Source organism: Catharus ustulatus, chromosome 3 (assembly GCF_009819885.2).
Source record: "Catharus ustulatus isolate bCatUst1 chromosome 3, bCatUst1.pri.v2, whole genome shotgun sequence".
In the NCBI taxonomy this organism is placed as follows: Eukaryota; Metazoa; Chordata; class Aves; order Passeriformes; family Turdidae; genus Catharus; species Catharus ustulatus.
The window spans coordinates 106,229,051-106,255,149 of NC_046223.1; the positions used below are offsets into that span (position 1 = coordinate 106,229,051).

At 35.9% G+C, this 26,099-nt stretch overlaps 1 protein-coding gene across 1 annotated transcript in view; it reads right to left on the minus strand.

The window, feature by feature from the left end:
• NBAS (NBAS subunit of NRZ tethering complex) overlaps nt 1-26,099 on the minus strand; it is a 161,479-nt gene that overhangs the window by 86,818 nt on the left and 48,562 nt on the right. The window contains exons 29-36 of the mRNA XM_033055335.1: nt 25,596-25,698; nt 23,130-23,353; nt 20,669-20,781; nt 18,078-18,191; nt 11,012-11,125; nt 9,989-10,146; nt 8,548-8,646; nt 479-646 (exon numbers count right to left, since the gene is read on the minus strand). Of these exons, the coding sequence (XP_032911226.1) occupies nt 479-646; nt 8,548-8,646; nt 9,989-10,146; nt 11,012-11,125; nt 18,078-18,191; nt 20,669-20,781; nt 23,130-23,353; nt 25,596-25,698 (1,093 nt within the window). The remainder of the gene's footprint in view (nt 1-478; nt 647-8,547; nt 8,647-9,988; nt 10,147-11,011; nt 11,126-18,077; nt 18,192-20,668; nt 20,782-23,129; nt 23,354-25,595; nt 25,699-26,099) is intronic.

Genomic DNA, 26,099 nt, shown 5'->3' on the forward strand with positions numbered 1-26,099 from the left:
AAGAAAGGAGTCATCTTACATAAACCAGTTCTGAATGAAGTCCAGAAATCTTAAAAAAGGAAAGAGAATCATGTTCAAAAGCACTATCAGAAAAAACAGTATCACAAGCATAACAGAAAATCCACTGAAATAGAGAAAGTAAAAAAGAGAAACTGAAAAGCAACAGCTTTGAATACAAGATGACAGCTTAAAGAGTGGCCTTTACTGTGCTTTGTTCCCCAAAGTTTTAAAGTTCTGCCAAATTTCAATTAGGTGTTCTTACACTATGCTCAGGAAACAGGAAACAGGAGAAAATAGACTAGAAAACAGCTTTAGAGCCCTTCTTTCATTGGGACTTCCTTGCAAATAGTCCTGTGATGTCTGTAGTTCATTAATTGATTTGAGGCCTTGAGTTATCAGGTCCTACAAAGGAGTTGAGTTTTTACACTAATGTATCACAAATGTGTAAACATCTGGAGACACATCAGCAATCCCTTACATGTAATGGTCGCAGATAAGTTAATGATCTCTTCCACCACTGCCCATCACTGACAGCATGCAGCATGGCTTTGGTAGTCAGAGTTGTGTTGGACAACACCTTCACGGTTTTGGATGTCGTCCAGTGCAACAAATCAGTGGACTGGCCAGAGGTGACGATGGTTTCATCCTGTGACACATCCAACACACAAGCAAGGGTTAGACTCCTGCTGTAATTAGGTTAAGACCTAAAGCTAAACAAATGCATTAGAGTTCAAGCACAATACATTAATAACACATTTGAATGGTCATTAATTCAGGCAGCAGCTGACAAAGATAAACAAAAGACAAACTAAAAGTGATTTAGGAGTTTCATGTGAAGTAAGCATTGTGATTAGCAGAAAACTTGGCCCCTTACTCAGTTGTTACCCCTTGTTTCCTCAGACAGCACTGGTTTTAATTTCAAAGTTTATAATGACACCAAAGTTTATAATGAATCTTTCCACTAAAATAATCATCTCTCTACAAATGCGAGGACTGAGTATACTAAAGTTAGTCTTTGATAATTCAAGAAAGCTGATACTAGAGACAACCTTGTACTTTTACTGAGGTAGCATTAATTACCTTGAATTCCCAATATATACATATATATGTACATATATATATGTAAGTATACATCTCTAGAACAAGTGATAAAGTATCATCAAGCTTTGAAATTCTGCAGCTGGCACACAAAATACTGAAAGCAGCTAGCCTAAAAGACTACAAGAACCCCAACCTTTTCTCAATCAAAAACTGTTTCTGCAATGCATGTACATATGCCTTCACTCAGCATGAACTCATACATAACTCCACTCTTAGAAGTAGAAATGAGTTCCACAAATGGGGCCCTCTATACCAGCTCTTCCTCATGTAAAGCATTGAAATAATACCCAGAACATCCATGTTGTCTGATCTGTGTTATTCCAGCTCTCAAAGGTTTGTGTTAGTTGCATGCTTTACAATGCATGCACGTTAGTCATAAACATGTAATTAGTTTACTGAAGTAAACACACAAAAACACACAAAGACACACAAAAAAACCCAAATATTACCCTCCATACAGCAAATTTTAACAGTCATATATTTATCCCTAATGACCCCACTATTAACTTCCCCATACAGTGAAGTATATTGAAATAGTGAAATTCTACCTGTTTAAATGCATGGGAATTATTAGTTTACAACTTATTAACTCATGACAAACATGAAAGCCAAAGGATGCCAAGTTAACTGAAGAGAAATACAATCCACTGTAACCTCAGAGGAAAAACTTCAGCTTCAACAACATGTAGAATTTCACGTAGAAAACTTTATTTTTAGTACCTTTACTATAATGTACAGTGAATTACTGCCTCAGTCTGACCATTGAGGTAGCAGCTTCACCATAAGTCCTTCAGCATTTGTTTAAATCTTTTCTGAAATCATATTGTGCATTTCACAGATGCACCACTAATGAATCAACTGACTAAACTTGGAATTTCGGTTCTTGCTTCTCCAAATGAGAAAGTGCAAGTACAACCTGTCAGAATTTTTGCTGCTCAGAAAAACTAAACCAACTGGAAACTCTAGGTTTGGTGGTTTGGGGGGAGAATTTCTTGTTCATGTGTTTTTAAAATAAACCACTTTAAATACTTAGTTAGAAAACTTTTTGTAATTTATTTTAAATATAACATACAGAATACTAATTCCTCTCTGCCACCATTTTCAAGTATATGCTGATTTTTCATGGAGGAAAAATAAACCAAAACTAAACCAAACAAAACAGAACGAGGAAAAAAAAAATCTCACCCAAGTTGTAAATTGCATTTGATTTAAAGAAAAGTGTTTTGCTCAATATCCTTTCAGGAGTGTGAAAACTAATGAGCTAACTTGTATGCAGGTGTGAATGCTTATGCACTAATGCTATCAGATAAGGTATACTGACTTTTGTTTAAAAATAATTTCACCTCTTGCAAGTACAGTAATTTCACGAATACAAGCCGCACCATTTTGACTAAAATTTTGCTCCCACACCGGAAATGCGGCTAACACTCAGGAGCGGCTAATATGTGAATAATTTTCTGACATTTACAACCCCGGAAGTGCCAGCCAGGGAGCCGAGCTGAGCACCTACCAGTTAAACCCAGGATTTTGCGATTGTTACAAATTGGTTAATGTGTTGCGCGGCAGGTGGGGCAGCGCGGAGGGGGAGGGAGGGAGGCGGGGGAGAGGCGGGGGGCTCTGTGCTGACATCCCCACGGCTCGGGGAGGAGGCGGGGGCTCCGTGCTGCCATCCACGCGGTCCGTGGGGTAAGCGGGGGGCTCCTGCCCCCGCCTGCTGTGGCAGGAGTGGGGGTACTCCTTCCCCTCCTGCCTTCGCCGCCGCGGGAGCAGGGGGGCTCCGTCCCCGCCCGCCGCCGCCAGTGCCAGCGGGCTCCATCCCTGCCTACTGCCACGGGGCAGCGCCGGGCCAGGATGAGCAAGCCCAGTAGCAGTGGCAGCCGGCCCCAAGCGGCCCCGCCGAGCAGCCCCACCAAGCTGGGCCACCTGGCCCCGTCGGCAGCCCCGAGCGGGCCGAGTCCACACGGCTCGAGCCGAGCCAGTAAACCCTACCATCTCACGATTCTGTTACTACTTGGCAACTTCGTTGCACGCGGGTCCTCCCTGCGAACAACAGAGCAGCTTATGATTGGGTGCGGCTTGTGTATGGACAAAGAATGAAATGTTTGCCAACACCTGGAGATGTGGCTTATAGTCAGTGCGGCATGTAATCGTGAAATTACTGTAATGTTGGAGATCTCATCTCAAGAAGACAACTTTAATCATATCACTTACAGTAATTTCACGATTATAAGACGCACCTGATTATAAACCGCACGTCCGGGTGTTGGCAATGGTCTTGGGTTACAACATAGTGTGTGATAAAAGATATCTATCCTATCACCATCTGTTGAGGGTGGGGGCAGTGATCCTTATCTCCGTGGGAGATGTTCTGCTAATGGGCCATCCACTGAAACCAGGCAGGGCACTATTCTTTATCTTTTCACAACCCATCCTTCCTCCACCCAGTCATTTTCTGCTCATGGCCATTGAGTCCCACTGTGTGACTGATAAAATTACTGCATCCCATTGGAAATTGCTCCAGCCAGGGGGAAGAGTCCAACATTTCTTATCAAGATAAAACAGAGGTTTTGGGACACTAAGGGAGCCCCTTTCTCCACTGGACTCCAGAGGAAAACCGGATTTCTCCACATCACCACTGGACCTCCGGAGGGAAACTGCACTTTCTGTAGGAGCACTGCTCCAACTGAGCCACATCTGTCACTGCAAGAGGACTGCAGCCACCATTTAATGGGACTGCTACCAACACCCTGCCTGACTTTGTCAGGGTTTGGAGTTTGTTTCTTTGCAGTACTGCATTTCTATTTTAATTTCTCTAGTAAAGAACTGTTATTCCTAATTCCCGTATCTTTGCCTGAGAGCCGTTTGATTCCAAAATTATAATAATTTGGAGGGAGGGGGTTTACATTCTCCATTTCAAAGAGAAGCTCCTGTCTTTCTCAGCAGACACCTGTCCTCCAAACTAAAACAGCAACTTTTCGTTTTTTGTCCATATATAAGCCACACCTGATTATAAGATGCACTTCTGGGTTCGGACCAAAATTTTAGTCAAAATGATGCGGCTTATAATCGTGAAATAACTGTAATTGTATATTTAAGGAGAAGTTATATTTTGGGGTCTCTGAGAGGTGTTTGGGGGAAATAATTTTCTTCCATTAATTCTTCCTGACATTCTTTATTAAGAAAGCACTTCTGATTAAAATCAAAATAATAATAGCAACAACAACTTATTAATTAGCAGCCAAATTAGCAGATTGAAAATCTGTTTTAATCTAAATGGTATAAAAAGACAACCAACAAATTCTGAATTATCAAGTTACTCTAAAATAACAACTAAAATATTTATATATATATATATATATATGCAGCATATGTTTATATACATATACCTTTACTCCTATATACACTTCGATAATTCAACACAGTCCAATAGGAGGACAAATAACAAAGCCAAGCCGCATAAGAGAGAGTAATAAATCAGAACAATAGCAGCATGGATTTTAGGATTGGCTTTGGTCTTTAATGACAATTAGTTGAAGTGCAAGGATTAAAACGTGCAAAAACCATACACTACATACACTTTATCACTTTATATGTTAAGAATCATTATGTGTCAAAACTAGAAAGAAATTAAATGAGGTAGAGCAAAGTCTGTTCAAAAACACAGCATCACACATTAGGTCTTTCTTTTCCCTTTTGGTACTTCCATTCCCAAACAGGAATTTAGAAGAGTCTCTTTTACGTAAGTATTCATGTAGAATTTACATGTATTTTTTTGTGCCTTGGAGGGTTTTATATTGGGGATTGTTAATTTTTTTTTCAATGTCTGTTACAGCTATTGACCAGTTCAAGTGAAAACTTCAGTCCTGCAATGATAAACCAGACCCTAAATGAGAGATTACGGAAAAGATTCAGGTCAAGATGACAACAGTAATATGTCCAGGTTCTTATTAGGGCCATAAAAATCACTGGAAAAAAAATAGCCCAGCCTTAAGCAGACAATGCATTTGATTCAGCTGCTGAAACACAGCTTTGATGACTGCCTGAGATACACAGCAGTAATTAAGACAGCTGCTTAACACCTGCAGATCTGACAGAGGACTAGACATTTTGGGGCAGCAGCTAAAGGACAAGAGGATAACTGATCACAATTCCCTAGTGTTTTCTAGACACCTGTAATAACAGCGAGTACCTACCAATTTAATGTAAACAAATGTTGTAAGAGATTCTGTCTTTTCCCAGATACAGTGCTTGGGAAAACTGGAAAAGCAAAGACACTAATGCTCTGTTAATCAGAAATTTTCTTTTCTTTGTAAAGACTTAAAGAAAATCATTCTTATAATTTGAACATATTCTCCTCTAGAAAATACATCTGCTTTTCTATCAAGAGTTCATTTTCAAAAATCTTTAAGCTTAATTTCTCTTGGGTTGATGTGCCACTTTACAGTAATTACGCTTTCATATTCAGATATGTAAAAAATAATGATTTATAACAGTTGTAAACATACTTTAAGTATTATGCAGAATTAACAAAATCAGGGCTAATTTACAAGGCAACTAATTAATATTGTTTTGTGCTTATATACAACGCAGCATCTCTTGACTAAGCATTTTATTTGAATTTAATAATTTTACCATTAATATTCTGAAAGACTTTTCATTAATCAAGTGCTTAATCTTCTCACCAAGATATTTTGGTTGAGAAGCACAAGATTAGTTGTTTAGGAATTTGTAGCACATGCAAATAAAAGGAATGAGGAAGTAAAAAGGATAAGGATTGGTGAAACTTAAAATTTTGCTTAAAAACAATCTGGTACATTGGAATCATCATAGCTTCTAAAGGATAAATTCTCAAATGGAGTCCAAGAGTTCAAACAGCAGTGACAAGCTGACACAAAGCTTGCGCAAATGCATTAGCTCCTGTAGAATAATGACATGCATCTTTATCACAGCATTCATTAATTTCTTTTAGAGTAGGACCACTAAAAACTTAGAGAAAAGTTATGCAACATGACAGCAACATTAAATGTACCATTTCTAAGCAGTCTATGCATATATATAGCTAGCTCCTATCAAGATTGCTTCAAGTTTTAGGGGAAAAAAATCGGAGGAAAATTTGAATTAAAATGAAATTGGATCAGAAATTTCTAGAGGAGACTTCACCAAGAGAAAGCTGATGAGAAAGTATGACCAGCTGGTGATGGCATAAAGGAAAAAATGGTAGTGGAGATTAATAATTCAATGCTAGACAAGAGTAAGAAGGATAGAAAAAGGTCACTAAAGGTTTAAAAAGCAAAACTGATACACTTACAGATAGGTATTCTGAATGCATAGAAAAAGGGATGCCCAAACAAATGTATGCCAGACCTTAATCAAGTCAAGTCAAGAAAACTTACACGTAGAGCACCAATTTGAAAAGGTATCAGTAAGTGAGAAAGAACATTTGTCAATTCCCTGAAATAAGGATTCTGTAAATTAATCAGGATGTAAGTGAAAATGAAAGGAGTACAAGAAAAGGGAGAAAAATCTTCCAGTTTTTTATTTTTCTTTAAAGAAACCAAAGATTTAAAGATCCTGTGTAAGACAATGAAGGTGAAGCACAAGGAATTACACAAAGTGATTGCATTTATGAGATTCAGTGAAGTCACAGAAACTGAGCTATTGAATATATTGCTTTTCTAACACTGCAGATGTCTGTAACAAAGGAAAGTTATACAGTGAGCAAATTTTTGGCTATGTTTCCTTCCGTGTCATTCCAAGAAATGAAGAAAGCTATAAATCCCTATTAAGTCAACTGGGAGAGAACAAAAGGAAAGAATTAGCAAATATACAGAACTTCATTTCCTAGTGTAACAGTCTGAAACATGACATGCCAAGGAGCCATATTAAACAAACAGAAAATACACCTCAGTGCAGCAGCATACAAACTTGCCAGGTCAATTGTCTACCTACTTCCAATTCTAAAGAGACAATCAACCATAACTAAGGGAGGGAGGGGGGAAGGGGAGGAAATGAAAGTGAATTCGGAGAAATTTTTGAATGTCAATTCTCCAGCATAATGAAAATTGCTTCCAATATGCAAACTGAAATGATAGCAAAGTTAATTAGTGAGTTTACTCAACTCTGATAAACCTTTGAATAAATTTCTGAATCATTTACATGCATGCCTAATTGTTCTGCCACAATATAATACTACAGCATATGAAAGGTGATGCATGACGAATTTTTATAGACATTAAAATACTGTAAACATATGCATCCACACCCATATCAATTTTATTAACATCTACTTAATAACCTCCCTCTCAGAGATGCACCTAAGGATTTCCACAAAATAAAAAGGTGATATAGAATATTTGTGCCAGTGAAACAGACCTGTTCATCATATTGATGATTCTGGCAGACACAAAATGTTTGGCCCTCTTCCTCTGAATACTGTCTCAGTGCAAATTTACCTTCCTGCCATTTATTTTATATATATGCAAATACATACATGTAAATATATGCCTACATATGCGTGTATATACATACATATACATGCACACATATTTATACACATGTACATACATAAAAACCATACACAAAATATGGACATATTCTCCAAGGAGGATGGAACTCACATAATTTCTCAAAAAGCCACCCTAAGCAACATGAACCTTCTCTTTCTTTCCTTTCCTCTTTCACCACCCACTTTTCACATCTTCTTTCCTGTATTTCTTTCAGGTTTTGACCCCCTCTCCTCACACCTAGATTTATTTATCACTCACTTATTTAATTAAACAACAGACAGAGAAAAGAATAAATTAAATATAGAATTTTCCACTTCAAAGAGTGTGAAAAACATTCCTGTTTTTATAAAAAGGCAATTACATCTTCAAACAGAGAAAAGTACTTGCAATTGTACACAGACATAAAATAATAGACATAAAAGTAGAAAGAATAATAGAGGACTTGTTTCCTATTGTCCTACCTGTGGAACACTCAATGTTCCTTCTGATCTTACACATAAAAACAATTTCATATGCAATATATGAACATTATAAAATAACAGGTCATAAACTTCATGATGCACAGAACTAAGGGGAAAAATAAGTTTAATTCAAAACATTTATTGGTTAAGTAAGTATTTCAGGTTTAAAATGTTTTGAAAGTAGGACAGATTAAAAAAAAATAGCAAATCAAAATAAATGTCTATTTTAATGTAAGTTTTTTTCACTTTTCCTGCCTCTGGGTTTATATTTTTTTTCAATGGTGCTAAGACTGTGTAGGCAGAAGCAACTAAAAATCAGAAAAAAGTATAACTACACAAGCAAAACCTTGAACTTAGAAAGTCCTGTATGTCTAATGGTGCTCGTTTTATCTAGTAAGCAGACACATGTTGCTGAAAACTCAAATTTGTTTCTTCAGAGTAATGTCATTATTACTTCTAAAACTCATATTCAAACTTACCTCTGTATCCTTACTGATTGACAAAGGAGGCCCAGAGATATTTGAATTCTCACCTCCTTCAGAAGGAAGAAACTGGTAATTCACAGCCTGATAAAGAATCTATAAAATAAATAAAATAAATATTAGCTTTTGCCAGTCAAATAAGCCAATGAAAGAATTATGACTGATTTCACAGGGAATCCAAGAAACTGTGACGTAAAGGCTTCCATAATAGAAAAGGGTGCAAGAGAAGATGTAAAGAAGAAAACACAGCATCTGACATCCTCTCACTGTTGTAGTTGCTAGACAAAATGACCTTTCTTTCTCCATGCATTTTGTGCAGTATTTTCCCCACAATCTAAGAATTTTTTTTTTTTAATTTTATGTACCATGGTGAACAAAGCAGGGTAAAGAAATGTCATGAAAACATCCATTATCTGAACTGAGACTGAGGCATTGGGCAACTCTACAAAGACAAACGTTCCACAGGACAGCAGCTTTGTGAGCAGAAGTTCTGCACAGAACTTCCACCTTCCCAAGTTGCCTGTATTCTCAGACACTGCTACTCAAGGGATTTTTTAAGGAAAAGGCTACACACTTGTAGCTGCCTTAATCAGGCTGCACATGTGCTGTAGCTATAACTCCCTTCTCCCTCATTCTCACATTCTGTGTCCAAAGACCTCTAGGATGTTTCCATTACACAATTATAAATCTAAGAACATTGTGAACTCTTAGACAACTAAGACAATTATGAACTCAAATAAGTCATAGTATGTAGGCCAAGCCACAATTACAGTGAACAGAAATTTAACATTTCGACAACCTAAATTACTGCCCTTCAGTTTCAAATAGAACTTTTGCTATGTCACCTTGACATAAGTTGCATTTAAATGCCAGAATTATGTGTTTTCATATATATACTGTGATCAGCTCAACACCTAAGGTGTGATTCTATCAAGTCAGTCAATGCAGAGTCAAAAAAGGCTGCTCAGACACTTGCAGTTGTTAAAACTATTACATCATTGAAATCTATGAGAAAATAATTTCATTGTATATTGGGTAAAGATCATTAAAATCATAGAATAAACCCTTAACAGACATTTATGTGGGCATTTAATGAAGTTGCATTACAAAGTATAAATACCTGGAAAATATTTTAAAATTTCATCAACTACATTTGCAAATAAAATGTTTAAACCAGGCAATCAATAAAGAAATTAAAAGTACTAAAGACAGAGACACACAAGTGCACTTCTACTTGAGAAACCAACTCATCACACAAAACTGCTTAGAAAAAAACCTCATTTGCTGAAATACAGCAATGAAAATAGAAGAGTAGAGCAGAATAAATATAAATATACTAGAGGGTAGAGCTTGAAGGAACAAACTTGAAAAGGAGCCCAAGTTCCCTTTACTTTGGTAGGCACTGAATTTTGATGACAGAAGCTGCAGAAACAGGTACCTGTGTTTGCAATGAGCTGCTGACTGCCAGCAGCGCCTCGATGGCACTGGGGGGACAGTGTGTCAGAGCAAAGGCCATGAGCTCCTGGCGCATCCCCAGGTCCTGGTACCCTTCTGACTGCCCAAGCTGACTGCACACTTCCCAGCTTTTAGAATAACCTACAAGGAAATACAAAACACACTGTCATAAGTGAAAGGAGGATGCCCAGCTCTTATCAGATGAGATATAGGAGGGCATGCAGTATTCCTGTCAAGGCTTATTCCCTGAAAAAAGGAACTATAAAACAGAGATGCAGCTCAACTTTAGACTGACCAAACACATAGAAGACTAATTTTTATCATATTACAGATAACAATAAAATAGCCATCTGTAAGCTTACATCCTGTATTTTTACATATTACAAAAAGAAAATCCTCACTTATTTCAGAGCATGATACTGAACCCCTTACTGGAGTGGCTGTAAAAAACAAAGTACAAAATATATCACTCGATATATTTAAAAAATCTCAATACATCTTGAATTTTCCCCCTCATTCTCAAAGCAGGAAAAAAGACTCAAAGAAACAAATCCCATCTTCCTTAGCATCTTGATACATGTATTTCATTTACTTCCACTCATACTGTCACATATATAAACTATAAAAATAGCACAAATATATATATATATCTTAAAGAATTCTGATAGAAAGGTAGACTTCTAAAAGACCTGCACTTTCCTGCTACCTGCACATGGTCTTACCTCTCTGAGAGGGCTACAGTGCAGAAAGAAACAGAAATTGTGATCCAGAGGCATACAGAAAAGCTCCCTGAGGTTGCACATCCAATAGTTCAATACACACTTATTCCATGCAGTATTTGCTGTATGTGTCTCTAATCATTATCAGTGCACTTCCACTAACGAGATGTAACTGCTATTTTAATGAAATAGAACAATCTGAAGTGCCACATCTCACAATAAGACAGAAGTCAGAACTCGTATTTCCACCGCCATCACCTCATGCATCCCCTATTTATTCACTTCACCTGTAGCCATTAACTCCTGGCAATGCATACTAGCTGCTTTGTAGTCCTGGAAACTGAGAGCATGTTCCACTAAAAGGATTAAAACTTGACCTTTTCTCTCCATCTGATCATCTCCTGTAAGAAAAAAAATCAAATTTTTTATTAGTTAATTGGAATTAGTGATCAACTTAAGCTTGCTGTTTTATTTCTTAAAAATTAACTATATACCACAACATGAAAAGCCCCTCTTGAAATTGAAACAGAAATAAAATTATCTGCTTTTTCCTGAAGGAACAATAAAAGGAGTTTGTATTTTAAAAAAATTGGCAACAGCTTGTAAAAAACCCCAAACCAATTAGCATGTTATGTCAAGGTTAAAAAAAAGAAGGTTTTGAAAACTGCATTTATCCGATGGCCAAAGCCTAGATCAAAACGGGTATTTAAGCTAGGTGACATAAAAATCAAAATTCTGACATTGAAAAAAATAAAGTCTATGTATTGTAATAGAAGAAAAAAATACAAATGTTTGTTTTCTTATAATATGCAAAGACCCATTTTAAACTGCCACTACATGGCTCCAAATAATGCACAAGATGCAGAAAATGTAAGCATTTAAAAATCCCTAACCTCATAAATTGAGTGAGTAGAACTGAAACTAATTTTTCAACACCCTGCATCCCTCTCAGTCACCAGACCTTCTGGACAATGCCTCTTCCACTAGTTATGAATCAAAAGTTACATTTTAGATACTATTGAAGCCTTCTGACTAAAGTTTCTTTGTAGAAGAATCTTTGTAGAAAAACATCCTGACCTCAATTTTAATACATCAGCATTCATAGACAAAAATGTAATGAGACAGCTCATCTCCTTTTCAAAGCCAGTAATAGTCAATACAAATAACATTTATACCTGTCACCCTTTGCTAGATATCTATATGTTTTTAAAACTTTTTTCAATTTAGATTGAACAATTTGCTGGCACTAGTTTGTCCAGTCTTGTAATCAAAATACTATGTATCTCCATGCACTGTATGAGAAGGTGATGAAACACACACAGGAAAAATAATCTATTAATTTAGGAAAGAATTTTTAGAATAAAAATAAGTGGATTTTTAAAATGTGAGCTTTTTGCTCATGCTTCTCCTCTATTATTAAAAGCAATTTTATGCAGTGTTGTTACAGTCATTTGAAAAGGGCACTGGTTTATGAAACTGTATTACTACAACTTGTGAAATGCAAATATTTCAGAAGGTTAAACAGTTCCAGCTTCAAAAACCATTTAAAGAGTACATGTTCTTAAATTGCATAGCTGTTATTTTTAGCTCCACTTTGCAGATCCATCACCACAGACAAAGCAAATTTCTTTTTAAAGCTTTCTGAAAAGGAAAGCTGTAGCAGTTGCACTACAATGACATTCAGGCAAGTGAAGTTACCCTAATTACTGATCTCAATCAAGCCTCCCCTAATCCCCACACATCACCACTAACTCATCTGGGAGAACAGGTTAGCTTCCCATCATTTTATCTTCTGGCCTCCTGCTCAATACACTGCCAGCACTTGATGTTGCAAATTAATCACATTCAAGGCTCTCCTGCTGCAAAATTTTGCCCTCTGGAACCTGGGAACCTCTCGTTCGGGCAAAAGCAATTACAGATGACAAAGAGGTGCCTCTATCCTCAGAAGCTAAATGTGAGCTGTCATTTCTCTAAGTGAGGGACACGTACTTGCCACTCACCTCCTAATGCCCACTTCACCCTGACAGCTTGACTTCTTACCGAGAGATCTGACTAAGTAGCAGACACAAAGAAAAAAGTCAAGAGGAACAATCAAACTATTGCCCCTCAGATTCCAGACAAAATAATCACTGCTATTTATGCACACCTAAAAATCAGCAGGATTGAAGGAAAGAAAGGAAGAACATTTGGACCAAGGAATAGTTTCTTTAATTGTGCTTAAGCAGCTGTATGGGATCAAATCTCCCATCCCCAGTGCTTCAGCCAAAGACTTTTAATGCAGCAGGATAAGTCTCTGAATGTTTTACACACAAAATAAAAGCACAAGTATAAAATACAAGGATGATTTTCCTTCCAGTCCGTGGCTATACTTGCTCATCATATCTCCACTCACTGACACTTCCATTACCTTGGCACTCTGTTATGGCACAGAACAACCACTGGCTCCAGTGTTACTCAGCGAATTCCTGAGTGAAGTCCTTTTTCACACACCTTTCACTACCATGCGGTGACTGACAGTGCTCACTGCACAGTTTAGTTGTCTTCTATTCAGACAGAAGAACACACTGCTTCAGCTTTGTAACATACAATTTCATGGTATTTTAATAATAAAATCTTATAAAAAGAAAAGTTTTGAATCCTAAATTGTCTCCCCTTGCTATTGTGACAGCTGTCCATGACTTAAAACCAAGACAGGAACGACAAAATTCTTCAAAAGGTAAATAATTTTGATTATATTACATAGTAATTCTGCTTTGAGCCGTAACACCTAACACACAGACTCAAATTCAGAAACTGGAAAGTGGAAGGGGATAACCTAAATGATTATGAGGTTTTAATAAAAATAACAAGAGAAAAAAATCATGAAAACTCAGAAATAATAGAATTTTTTTTCTTTAAAAATAAGGGATATTCAAATAAATTTTAAAAGCTTGGATCCAATCTGGATTATATAAAGAAAAAAGCTTACTGAAATACCTTGGGTAAGATGCATGCTATTTGTAAATGGTAAAATAACATTATCCTGGACGAAATCATGCCATTAAAACATAGAAGTCAAATGATATCAACATTGTACATACATTTCAGAAATTCCATGTCACCCAGATTTAGGAGATCTAGGAGATCACAAACCATCTACGTGGTTAATTCCAAATGCATGAAAGTCAGTGTTCAGAAAGATGGATTTTAAAAATAAGCTTTAACTAAGGAATCTGAGTAAAGTTTAAAGCTACTCGATTCACTTATGGATATTAAAATTAAATAAATTACCATAGAAAGTTGTGAGTAAAGAGACTAATGGAAACATTTCTAGCGAGCCTGACAAAGGAAATAATGACCAGCACCCAGTAGATCTCTGTTGATATAGAGAAGATGCTCCAGATTTCTGATATAGAAACTTCTTTTCCTATTTTTTTTTGCACACATCTACTCAAGTAACTGCATAAAGTGAATTCTTTACACCCATTCTTAACAAAGAGTACAAATTAAGTGAGGACTGCAAGACACAGAACAGCTCCAGCTCCCTGTGCACGTGCAGATTTTCTGGCTGTCATGCTGAGCACATTCTTCCTCACTCACTTTACCCATCTGTGAAATTAAGATAACAGTTGTGGGCTTACTTTACAGAGGTTCTGACATGAGGCTTAAGTAGAGTTCACTGTAATTAATCAAATACTTTGAAGCAATTAAGAAGCTAGCTGATATATCATTACCTAAGCAAGATTTTAACTTTGATAAGTATGAATATAAATTCTATTACTCACTTTCAGTGCTGCTCTCTAAACAAACTGTATTCAGAGTACATCGTTCTCCTTAATATTGACTCTGTGCAATCTACCTTTGCATCCACAATAAATGCATTATTTTAAAATTTAAATATGTATGTTCTTAGGATATTAAAGGCTATCTGTAACATATAATAAAACACAGCATATGCTTTATGCTCTATATAAATTTACATAGACATGGACAGATGTAGCAAGCAGGTATTTCCCAATCAGTAATTACACAAGGTAGAGTGGCAGGGGAAGCAAACAGTGGAAAATACTGAAACAAATTCCTCCACTGAGCAGACAAAACAAAAGTCAACACTGTACAAAGAGGATTTGGAACAGAAGGGACCACAACTTCAAACATGCACAACCAATACCAGTAAGTATGTTCCACAGCACAAAATCAGAACTTTTTACACAGCAAAGGTGCCTCATAGATCAGGGTAACTGTGTAAGCAGTGAAAACCAATTAAGGACAAAATATCAAATCTTTCTCCTGGCAGCATTTTATCTAATTCTTCATTAAGTCCATAAAGTTCAATCTGGATATTTCTCAATATCCAGACCCATTCCAAAATATCTCAATAAAACCATTTGCTTTCATTGTAAGCTGTTAGAAATCATGACACCCTTTCCCAGCAGTTTTAAATCTGCAAACAAAGACTATCCATCTGAAAACTGCAGGGTAGGTTTTCCTTTCCTAGTATTAAGTTTAAAATAAAATGTACAAATTCAAAAATCTTAGAATCTGTATGCATGATCTGGCCTTTTGTCTAATAACTAATTTGTGGAATAATAAGTGTTTGTTTTCACAATAGGACTACCAAGTCCTAATATAATTCTTCATAGATTAAAAATAGTATTAATAATATTAATATTAATTAATATTAATAATTAATTATAACGCAGTAACTTAAATTACAAGTTGACAGGTACATAAATACCATTTCTACATGTCTTGTTTCAATTAATGTTTTCAATTTCTACCATCAAATTATACAGCGTACCTCATTACAGACTATAACTAAGACTATACCAGCATTCCACCTAAAATCTTTCAAAGGCTATTAAAATTCTATGACTCTTTAAATTCCATGTGAGGTTACCTATTCTAAAACTCATCAGAGGTACACAGAGGAACAAAGAGTAAAGCTCTACAGCCTTTATTAAATAATTTGGAAAACTATTGTATTTACATGCATGATTTGAAACTATGACAATCATGTTTCCTTTGTACCCTACTGGGTCATCTTCTGGATACTTGTCAATGGGCTATAGTCAGGCACAAAAAATTTGCAGTTACAGTGGTATGCTGTTTACAGCTTCCAAATCCAGAAAAACAAGCAAACAAGAACATTTCAAAAATACTGAGTTTCTTAAAATTAAATGTTTTCAATAGACCATCTCCAGATAAAATTCACAACTATGGCATTCTCATACCAAACCATATCTTACTCATAAATGAACCTTCTCTACAGATAATAGCTTTCCAATCTAAGGAATACAACTAGTCATACTTCAGTGACAGTTTTTTAATCACAAAAGCTTAAAATTACTTATATAAAATAAGAATTAAAAAACACCTCATCACATCCCCCACCACAGAAAGTCACTACTGAAATGTACTGAAAATACTTGCTGTATTTTCCCTTCAGATAAATAAATGTTATTCTATAACCCAAAGATTACTTTGAAAGTGCCCGAGTTACTTGTATGTTTAGCCTAAGAGAAAAGTGTCTAAGTAGTGTATTCCTTACCAAGACTCACTTTTAAACCATACTTTTACTATTAAAATTCCCTAGTTACCATAGGAGCAACCATCAGCATTACTCCCCAGGTTAACCACTGAAGTCAGAGAGCTCAACAGTCACAAGATAAACATGTCACCAGTAGAGTAAGTAGTAGTTTTTATATTATTCACCTATTTAAAATTAACCACCTCACACATTCATCTTCTGGTTTTCTCTAGCCTGGGAAGTGCATGGAAGGGAAGAATTGGGGGGCCATTTCATTATGTGGCTTTAAATATCTCTTTAATCCCTCTTTTCAGTGGTGACTCAGTAAGAGTCACTGTGATTCTAACACCAGCACAGACACTACTGTATCAATGAACTCAATACAAATCCCCCAAAGTTCTCTACATATTACGCAGGAGCTGCCATCTTTCAGTCTCTGGAGATGGGAGCCACGAATTTGATCCCTTTTCAAAGGTACATATTAGGGCACTGTAAATCCTACTGCAAAGGCACTAGATAGCACTGTTGGACAACTGGCATTATAGAATCTCTCTGCATCTTGGTTTTCCCTTTTTCCCACAAAGAGAATCACTTAGATAAAAAAAAAAAATCAGCAGCATTAGTCCAAAGACTATTAAAAAAATTCAGATTTTAAGTTGAGTAGGACAAAGAGAGGAGAAGGAAAGGGCTGTACAGTAATCTTGTCTTATGAACAAATAAGGGAGACTTTTTTTCCCCAAAGCCTTACAAGCAAAGAAAAGGAAATTACAACTGTCATTCTAATTTTTCCAGGTATTACATATTAAATATGTAGATTGGATCCAGCTACCCAACATGGTACCATCCTGTCCCCTCTTCCACTTTTCATGAAGTAGTGCTCTGCTGGCCAGAGTAAAGATGCTTCCTGTGACTCCTTTCCTTAGGACTAAAGTATCTTGGGACAACAGCCTTCCATACCTCAGCCTTACACAACTGTCTCATGTATCTCCCTCCCTATTTACAATACTATGCAAAAAATTGCCAGTACTAAGCCTCCTGAAAATGTAAGGAAAAAAAAAATCTTAAAGGATTTAACAAATAGAGAGGGAGAAAAGAATTAGCCAGGCATGTTTAATGACAAAGCTGGAATGCATTGATTTTATATGCCATGCTGCATAAAATATAAATATTTTATATTCTATTTCTACATCATAAAAATACAGCAGTATTGTGTTTATAGCTGCATTGATTAAGTATTTTTCAAAAATTAAAAAAAAAATCAAAATGCAGACAGTTTAGGTAGGCTATAAAAAACCTCCTAATATCCTCAGGATTCAATCTTTGAAGATGTTCAGCTCCTCAAATGAATACTCAACTTAATGCATTATTTTTAGTGCCCAAAGGAGATACATGCAGCATAGGCTGAAGTCTAACAGCTGAAATTCATGCTTTACAGATGTTTTTCCCCCTTGTATCTTAAATGTAACTATTATTAAATCAGGTTACCTTATTTGACACAGGTAATAACATTCACAGTAATTTCAGTACTACCAATTAACTGTAAAACAAGATATTCTCAGACACAATTCCTCCAATCTGAAAAGAGCCTTTACTCCAACTCTAGATTAAACAAGGCTTTTTTTATTTCAGGTATTAGTGGAACATAACAGCTGACCATTTCAGCTGTTTTACAGATGAAACATTCCACTCATGTGAAATGCTTCATTCCTGCCCAATGACTGCTCTTCCAGGTGACTTTTTAGTGATACCTTTGAATACATATTCTAACAATCACCTCAAATGTCCTAAAGCATAACATAAATGCTCATTGCACTGCAGTTCAGTGTCTTATTAACACCACTTACCTGCAACCCTCAGCAGGTTTGCCAGTCCCAGGAGCTTAGCAGACTGTTTATAGTTTGTTGACATCTGAGCCAGACAGTCCTTGATGAGACTGAGTCGATCAGAACACAAACGCACTGTTGAAAGCAGAACTGGTTTAGAGACTGCACAAATGAACTTGACTGCTGTGCTCCTGCTTAAACAATACAGGACAGGAGGAGTGCTGGGGAATATAAGAATGCAAACACAATCTGAAAGCCAGCTCAAAGCTGCTTGCACGCAGATCCTCAATTACACCTATAAACAGAAAGTTAAAATAACACCACAGGATATCCAGCTCCAATCATTAGCAAGTCAGGCTGTGAAGGGAGCAAAAAGAGGAAAACTGACCTGAATGAAAACTCTTTTTCAATGTGTACAATTAATTGATATACCTTTATACAATTTGTTAAATTATAATTTTTGTAACATCCTGTAAGACTACTAACACGGGCATTAACTTTTGTTTAGAATATTGTAACTAAGATTTCATTTATTTATCATGGACAAGATTAATCACACAGACTGAAAGAACTATCACTAGAAAACATTTCAGTTCATTTTAATTTACTTAAAAATTTCCTGAGGAAGTGGAAGGATAGTCTGCAAATCACCAGGTTCTGTCAACCATATCCTGAGCAGCTTACAATTAGTACTGTGTTTCAAACAAGATTTCACCAAGAATTAAACAATTATTTTAATTGCATAATTTAATATTATTTAATATTATGAACTAATTCCAGTACTCTCTTTAGCTAGCTAGTGGGTGGCTAACTTCAGGCTATTCTATGCTGCTTTAAAAGGCAATGCTTTCATACTATGCAAGTTCTCAGAACACAGAGGAACAGCATGCAGATATTCCACTTAACACTCAGCAAGAGTGAATGGCTGCGTGGGGATAAACTCTGCATTAGCATATTGGGCTTAAAACAGGGTATCAGGCCTCTCAACAAAAGCAAAGACATATTAGTATAATGAAAACAATTATTTCTGGAAATTAGACTAAAATGAATAAGAATGGAAAAGCAGGAAAAGGTCATATTTTTAGTTTCATTTTTAATATTCTATCACAGGCATATTATTAGCATACAATAATAAAATGTTTTCAGTCACTGATTATTTAAGCAGAATTTCTTAATATGTAATATAACTAAAAGTAATCTGATATACTATCGGGGTCAAACACTTAAAGATGGACTTGTCTTTAAATTTTATTTTAATAAGGAGTCTTCAGACCAGATTTTATCACAATATAGCATAATGGTAATTTATAAAGTTAAACTGTTAAGTTTGCTAAAAATAGATGTGGGGGAAAATCTACAGAAAACTAAAACAGACTGCAAATAAAAGTCTATTGCTAAAAGACTATTGCTGTAGGAACAGCTGATCCTTAGTGCTACTTTAATGACATTCTATCAAAGTAAAAAATTATTTAAAGGCTTTCATTAAAACTTGAAAACATCACTTTAATCTTACTAATTTGATTTACATGAAAGATACTGAAGCAAGAAGTCAGGATCATTAATGAAATTACATGCATGATTTCACATATTCTAATTAACCTAGACCAGTTGTATTACACATACTGTTAATGCAGCATTATGTCACTACTTTTTAAAAATTATACCTCCATGACCACATCAAAAAAAGTTGAAGAAAATACATGCACTTTTTTATAGGCTGAAAAATAATTTTACTCTAGCAATCAACAGGCCAGTACTGCAAGATCTAGACTCAGACACTCTCAGTCCAGAAATTTTAAGATTTCTGAATGTAACATTTGGAACATCAATTTACTTGAATAAATACTTGGGAAAAAAAGAGAACAAAAAGAGAACAACAAAGTAAAGTAACAGCTTCTGAGAGCATCTTCCTCATTTTCCATGAAGTGGAAAGCACTAGAAGTGCTTTCCATAAATCCCAGTATTTCTCTGCACAATGCCAGAAGTAAAACATTATCATCAGAACATCTTATGGCTCAGTGCTCATTCTCAGCCACTTCCATAAGTAGTGTTCATGCAATTTCATTATACATAATCATAACTTCTTTCCAACTTTTGTCCAACAACTTTCTGTTCAACTGGAGTTGGAACTCCAAAAGATTTCGTTTTAAGCACATCATCAGAAGAAATATCTTGTAAAAGTTCACTTCCACTGTCACTGGGTTTTATATACTTCACAATGAAACAGCCCAGTGGAGACATAAAAAATGCCTCTGCATGAAATACCTCTCTCCTATCTGTTATTTTAAAGCACACAGGCAAGTGCAGATTATTTGGCAAATAAAAGATGAGCTCAATTTCTGGTCAAATCACCAGGAGTTTCATATACTTGATACTCTATTTTAAAGTCCTGCTGAAAGTCAAAAAACAAAGACACCATATGCAAATACTGTTCTTACCTCACAAGCTAAAAAATTCTGTTTAAAAAATTGCTTTTTCTATGTGCCTTTAAATGCTTGGAGGCAGTATATGGAGTCTTTAATCATATCACACTTATATAACAGTAACTATTTCTCATGCATATTTATGCCTGTGATTCAAGTAATCATATAAAGAATAAAATTATGCAGTACCTTGCAGTGGTAATACTTTCACACCAAACTCTTCCAGGTAGCCCAGAGCACGAATGAGGTCCAACTCCTCCTGAACAGCATTTGGACTGTCCTCAATAAGCTGCAGACAGCACCTAAATAAGAACAAAACACATTTTCCTGAAGTCTGATGAAAACATTCAAAATTAAACTTGTGAGAAAAGTCAACTGGTGAGTAAAACAAAATAAAACAACCACCAGCAGTAATTTACTGTACTTACAAAATGTCAGAGTGCTCACTATTTTTGTACTGCACATGGGAGGTGTTTGGCACAGTCTATGTCTTAATGCTGGCTAAATATTTTAACAAATTTCTGGCTTTGCACTGCCTTCAACTGGTTGTTATAAGCACATCACCTAAATCCCCCTGAATTTAGACCCGTGATGAATTTAATAGATGAAGGTGTATGTACTTAAATATAATATTATTTTGGGAAATATTTCTCCTACCATTATTGTGTTTTGGTATTGCCATATAGTAGAAGATAAAAGCAAAACACTGTAAAAAGTTGACTGGAAGTGAAACCACAAGAGTCATTGTCACAAATCCAGTTTGCTCAACTAGGTATAGTAAATTTAAAAAAAGCTTATTAAAAAAACAACAAAAAAACACTGAATTCCTCTGAATATGAATTAATGTATGTAATTATTAAGAGAACCTTATTCTAAATACATTATTAAAATCATATTAACAGTATATTATTGTAATAAGTTTTTAGATTTTTTAAAAAATATAACCTGCATTCTGGTACAGTGTATTCATATGTAATTTTACTAATACATGTTGAACAAAGAAAATCAACATGCAAAATCATAGAATCATAGAATTGCCATAGGTTGGAAGGGATCTTAAACATCATCTAGTTCCAAATCGCTTGGCTTGGGTAGGGACACCTCCTGCTACACCAGGTTGCTCAAGAGCTCCATCCAGCCTGGCCTTGAACACTTCCAGGGAGAGGCATCCACAAGTTCTCTGGACAACCTGTTCCAGTGTCTCACCACCCACACATTAAAGATTTTTTTTAAAAAAACATCTAATCTAAACCTATTCTCGTGTGGCCTGAAACCATTACCCTTTGTCCCACCATGTGCCCTTGTAAAAAGTCCTTCTCTGTCTTCTTGCAGGCTTCCTTCAGGTACTGGAAGGACACATTTAGGTCATCCCAGAGCCTTCTCTTTTCCAGGTTGAACAATCCCAAATCCCTCAGACTTTCCTCACAGGAGAGGTGCTTCATCCCTCTGAATTCTCACTCCAACAGCTCCATGTCCTTCCTGTGCTGGGGATCCCAGAGCTGGATGCAGCCCTGCAGGTGGGGTCTGAGCAGAGCAGAGCAGAGGGGCAGAATCCCCTCCCTCCCCTGCTGCCCACACTGCTTTGGATACAGCTCAGGGCACTTTTGGCTTTCTGGGCTGCAAGGGCACATGGCAGGGTCATGCCCAGCCTCTCACCCACAGCACCCCCAAGTCCTTCTCAGCCAGGCTTCTCTGAACCTGTTCATCCCCCAGTCTGGAATGAAAGAGGGGGGTGCCCAGATCCAGGTGCAGCACCAGCATTTGGTCTTGTTGAACTTCATGAGCCTTACAAGCTTCACATCTTGAGCTTGTCCAGGTGGCAACTCCTCTAAATGATTTTAAACGGCCTAATTCACCATACCCATTAAATCAGGAATGTATTTGATTTGTCCAGTCTATCATATTTTTTTCTCCGCATGTTAATTAAGAGTACACATTTTAAATCAAAAACAAAACTGTATGTTAGCCGAACATCCCATGTGAACCTATCAGATTTTTCAGGACATTGACAAATATTTCAGGTTGAAGATTAAAACAGGAGTGTAATAAAGGAACTAAAGAGAAGCTGTTAATTGTCTGCCAAGGGAAGTGGTGAGTCACTGTCCCTGGATGTGTTTAAAAAAAGACTGGATGTGGCACTCAGTGCCATGGTTTAGTTGAGGTGTTAGGACATAGGCTGGACTTGATGTTGAAGGTCTCTTCCAAACTAGTGATTCTGTGATTCTGTAAATACATTCTACCTAAACCAGCTCACACACAAAGGCAACTAGGAGACCTACACATGATAATCACTCCCAGAAACTCAAGTTAAGTTACCACGAAACAACTGATTGAAGGTAAATTAGAGGAGGATCAAAACATGCTACTAAACAGAATGAACACATAGTCACACATTCATAGCAAGTATCTGAGCTATAAACCATGTATTTTGAGATATCACCATAATACCCTAAGAGAAAAGTTATGCATCAAAAGGGTCTTTAAACTCCTTGTATTAAAAGCAACACTACTCTCTATTTCCAGACCCTGCTTATGAAAAAGATTGTCAATACAAGACTGAATGGGGGGGAGAAATACTAACAAATAAACCCTAAATGCTATGACAACATTAAATCAGTTGCATTTATGTACATGATAGTTGTAAATATACCTGGCCAATTCCATACAGCTATCAGACAAACTTGCTGAAGAATTGAAATATTCTCTACCAGCAGCCAAAACCAGTTCAATACTTCTTGCATAGCTGACTCGGTACTGCGGCTTCCCTTTTGATGAACCTGGTAGATCCACTGACCAAACACTGCAATGCATCATTTGCCCAGCCAGGTGGATATTGTCTATACTGCTTGAGCATAAAAGACTTTCGGTGAATATCTAAAAGAAAGAACAGTAATTTAATAACCTGCAGCTTCAAACAAGCTATCTGCATTGTATGGCATTAACCCCTTTGAATACAAGGATGTTTGAAGTCAAAATAATATATTCAGTCCAAGCAGAAAATCTACCACAGAAGTATTTCTACAATGCACTTAAGTAAAGCTAAAATTAACTAGTAGCTAGTTTCTATTTACTGGAATTTTTTTAAAAAAGCATGTTAACTGTCTTTTTACAGTATGACTTAAGACATCAAAATACACCTACATTCTGAGGTGTTAATACAATGTAAGAATCTGAAAGGGCAGTTCAGTATTAAGACCTTAAAACCAGCAATGTAAGCGAAGAAATTTTGTATTCCTGATGTAAATTAAAATTTTTAGAACTGAGTATATAAGATGTTCTTTAAACTTCAATCAATACTATCTTCAAAGAACGCAAACTCATATAATGCTGCATCTGTCACAGAACACCTAATTTATTTCAAGGCAAAAGTCTTGCCCAATTTAAGACACTCAAAATTATCTCAATTCCTTACAAAAATAATTTGCCTCTTCTTTATGCACAGTCATTATTGTCCTAATGACAAGGAACATAAAAATTTAATCATCTCAGAAATATCACAGCTGCAACAACATGGCCATTATCAAAGGTTTAAAAGTTCATAACAAATTCCAGAGGATCAATGAATCACAGAAGAGCCCAGGTTGGAAGGAATCTCAAAAGTTCATCTGGTCCAAATTTTCATGGGAAAAAGGGCATAAATGAGATTATTTAGCACTCTACCAAATCACACTTTATTTCAAGTTATTTCTTTTCTAGGAAGAACGTCTCCAAACCATCTCACGCTCTGGAAAGGAAAACACTTCAGTGCTTCTTAAAGAACATGACACAATTAGATCATCTTCCATTTCACAACATATTAACCCTCAAGGAACAGTGAAAGATGCAGAATAGCACAGCTGACCCTTTCTCCTCAAAGATCACACACAGAACATTTACCTCTCTCAGAATTTATGAAGTCAAGAGGACAGAATTCACTACACATGAAAGAATAACAGAGTAAGCATCACACTAAACCTCACTTGGGATTGAAAATCCTTACTGCCTCATCAGTTTATCAATTTTGAAGTTATCAAAGTATAACTGGATATGACAGCACAACATTTCAAAGCATTTTCAGCACTCCTACATAATTTTTTTCCAAAACCCATTGTTGTATTTCTTTGTAAATTATATGGTTCAGAGTTTAAAAAAATAATTTAATGTTAACAGAAAACTTACATTAAGATCTGAGTAAAGGAAATTCCTTATTTGCAGAGTGCTCTAGTATTACAATTTCTTAACATGTACTTAGAATAAATTTCAAGTACACTAAGTTGTACCCTACCACAAAACCATGACTATTAAACATGTTGCAGGTTTTCTAGCTGTACAACTACAAAGAGTGATTTTTCTCATATATAAGTTGAATAGCATATTCTTTTTCCTTCTTTTTTTTTTTAATTTGCTTTTAAAACTTCTCCCAAGAGCTAATCAGAGCAGTAGCCATAAGCAATTAATTCTGTAAACTGCAATACAATCTGCTTCTATACAGATATAAACATTAATTATAGGGGACATAGTAATGCATCTCTAATAAACTGCAGTACATTGAAGTAAAAATATAAATAAACACTGTATGTCACAGCAAATTCTATATCTACCTAATAGCTGCCTTTTGTAAATGTTAATGACATGGGTTTGGACCTTATGCACATGCAAGGGTTTTTACCTTCCATGAAATCGGATTTCTTATCTCACACAATTTTACTTCAATTGCAAAAGCATTAGAAAGTCCATAATCCTATAATGATCTTGGATAATATTATCAAACCAGAAATCCATATTTAAGAAATGCTTGAATGAAGATAACTTTTTATTTTCATTAGTCTGTAGTGTTTATTGCTAAACACATTTGTACACAGAATTACAGGTTATGTAAGAAAAATCTGACAAAGTTGACTCAATTTCTAAAACACTGAATTTTAATAAAAGATATACAGGGTATTTATTAGAGGAGCTTTAAAGAAAATGAATAAACACCAGAAATTTTTTACTTAAATAAAATACTGTAAAAAAAAAGGCAGCAGATAACCAAGTAACAACACAGAAAAATGTATTTACACCTGTAAGGAACAATATGAAAGAAGAATGTGTAGCTTACTTGGGACATAAGTCAGTCAGAAGACATAAAACTCACCTCATAGCAAGTATCTGAATGTAAGCACCTATATACTTTCTGCTGCATGTCCAACATATCCTGGAGCAATTCCTTCCACTGTGTCTCACCAACAGGCGGTTGCCTACAAACATTTTTTTAAATTAAATATTCTCTTCCCTAACAATTTTAAAGAAAAGCAGTAGATTTCCATGACCAAAAGTATTACTTTTCTCAAATGCTATTTCAATATTTAATTAGACTTTTAACCAGAAGTGATACAAAGACAGAAGGTTTTTAATATTAATATTAAAACAGTATCTGTGGGGTAAGATGGTTTGACAACAACACAGTACCCAAAGTGTTTTTTCTGTTTCCTGTGGGATAAGACAGGGATTTAAGCAATCTTTCTCAAGATCCCTCAAGTTTTGATAAATTTTCCATAATACATCAGGAAGTTGGAAGTGCTATCTTCCTGCTGATCTGGGAACTGTAGTGCAAAACCAAGTCTGTAACAGCAACTGAGAATCACTGAAGTGCTGTTCA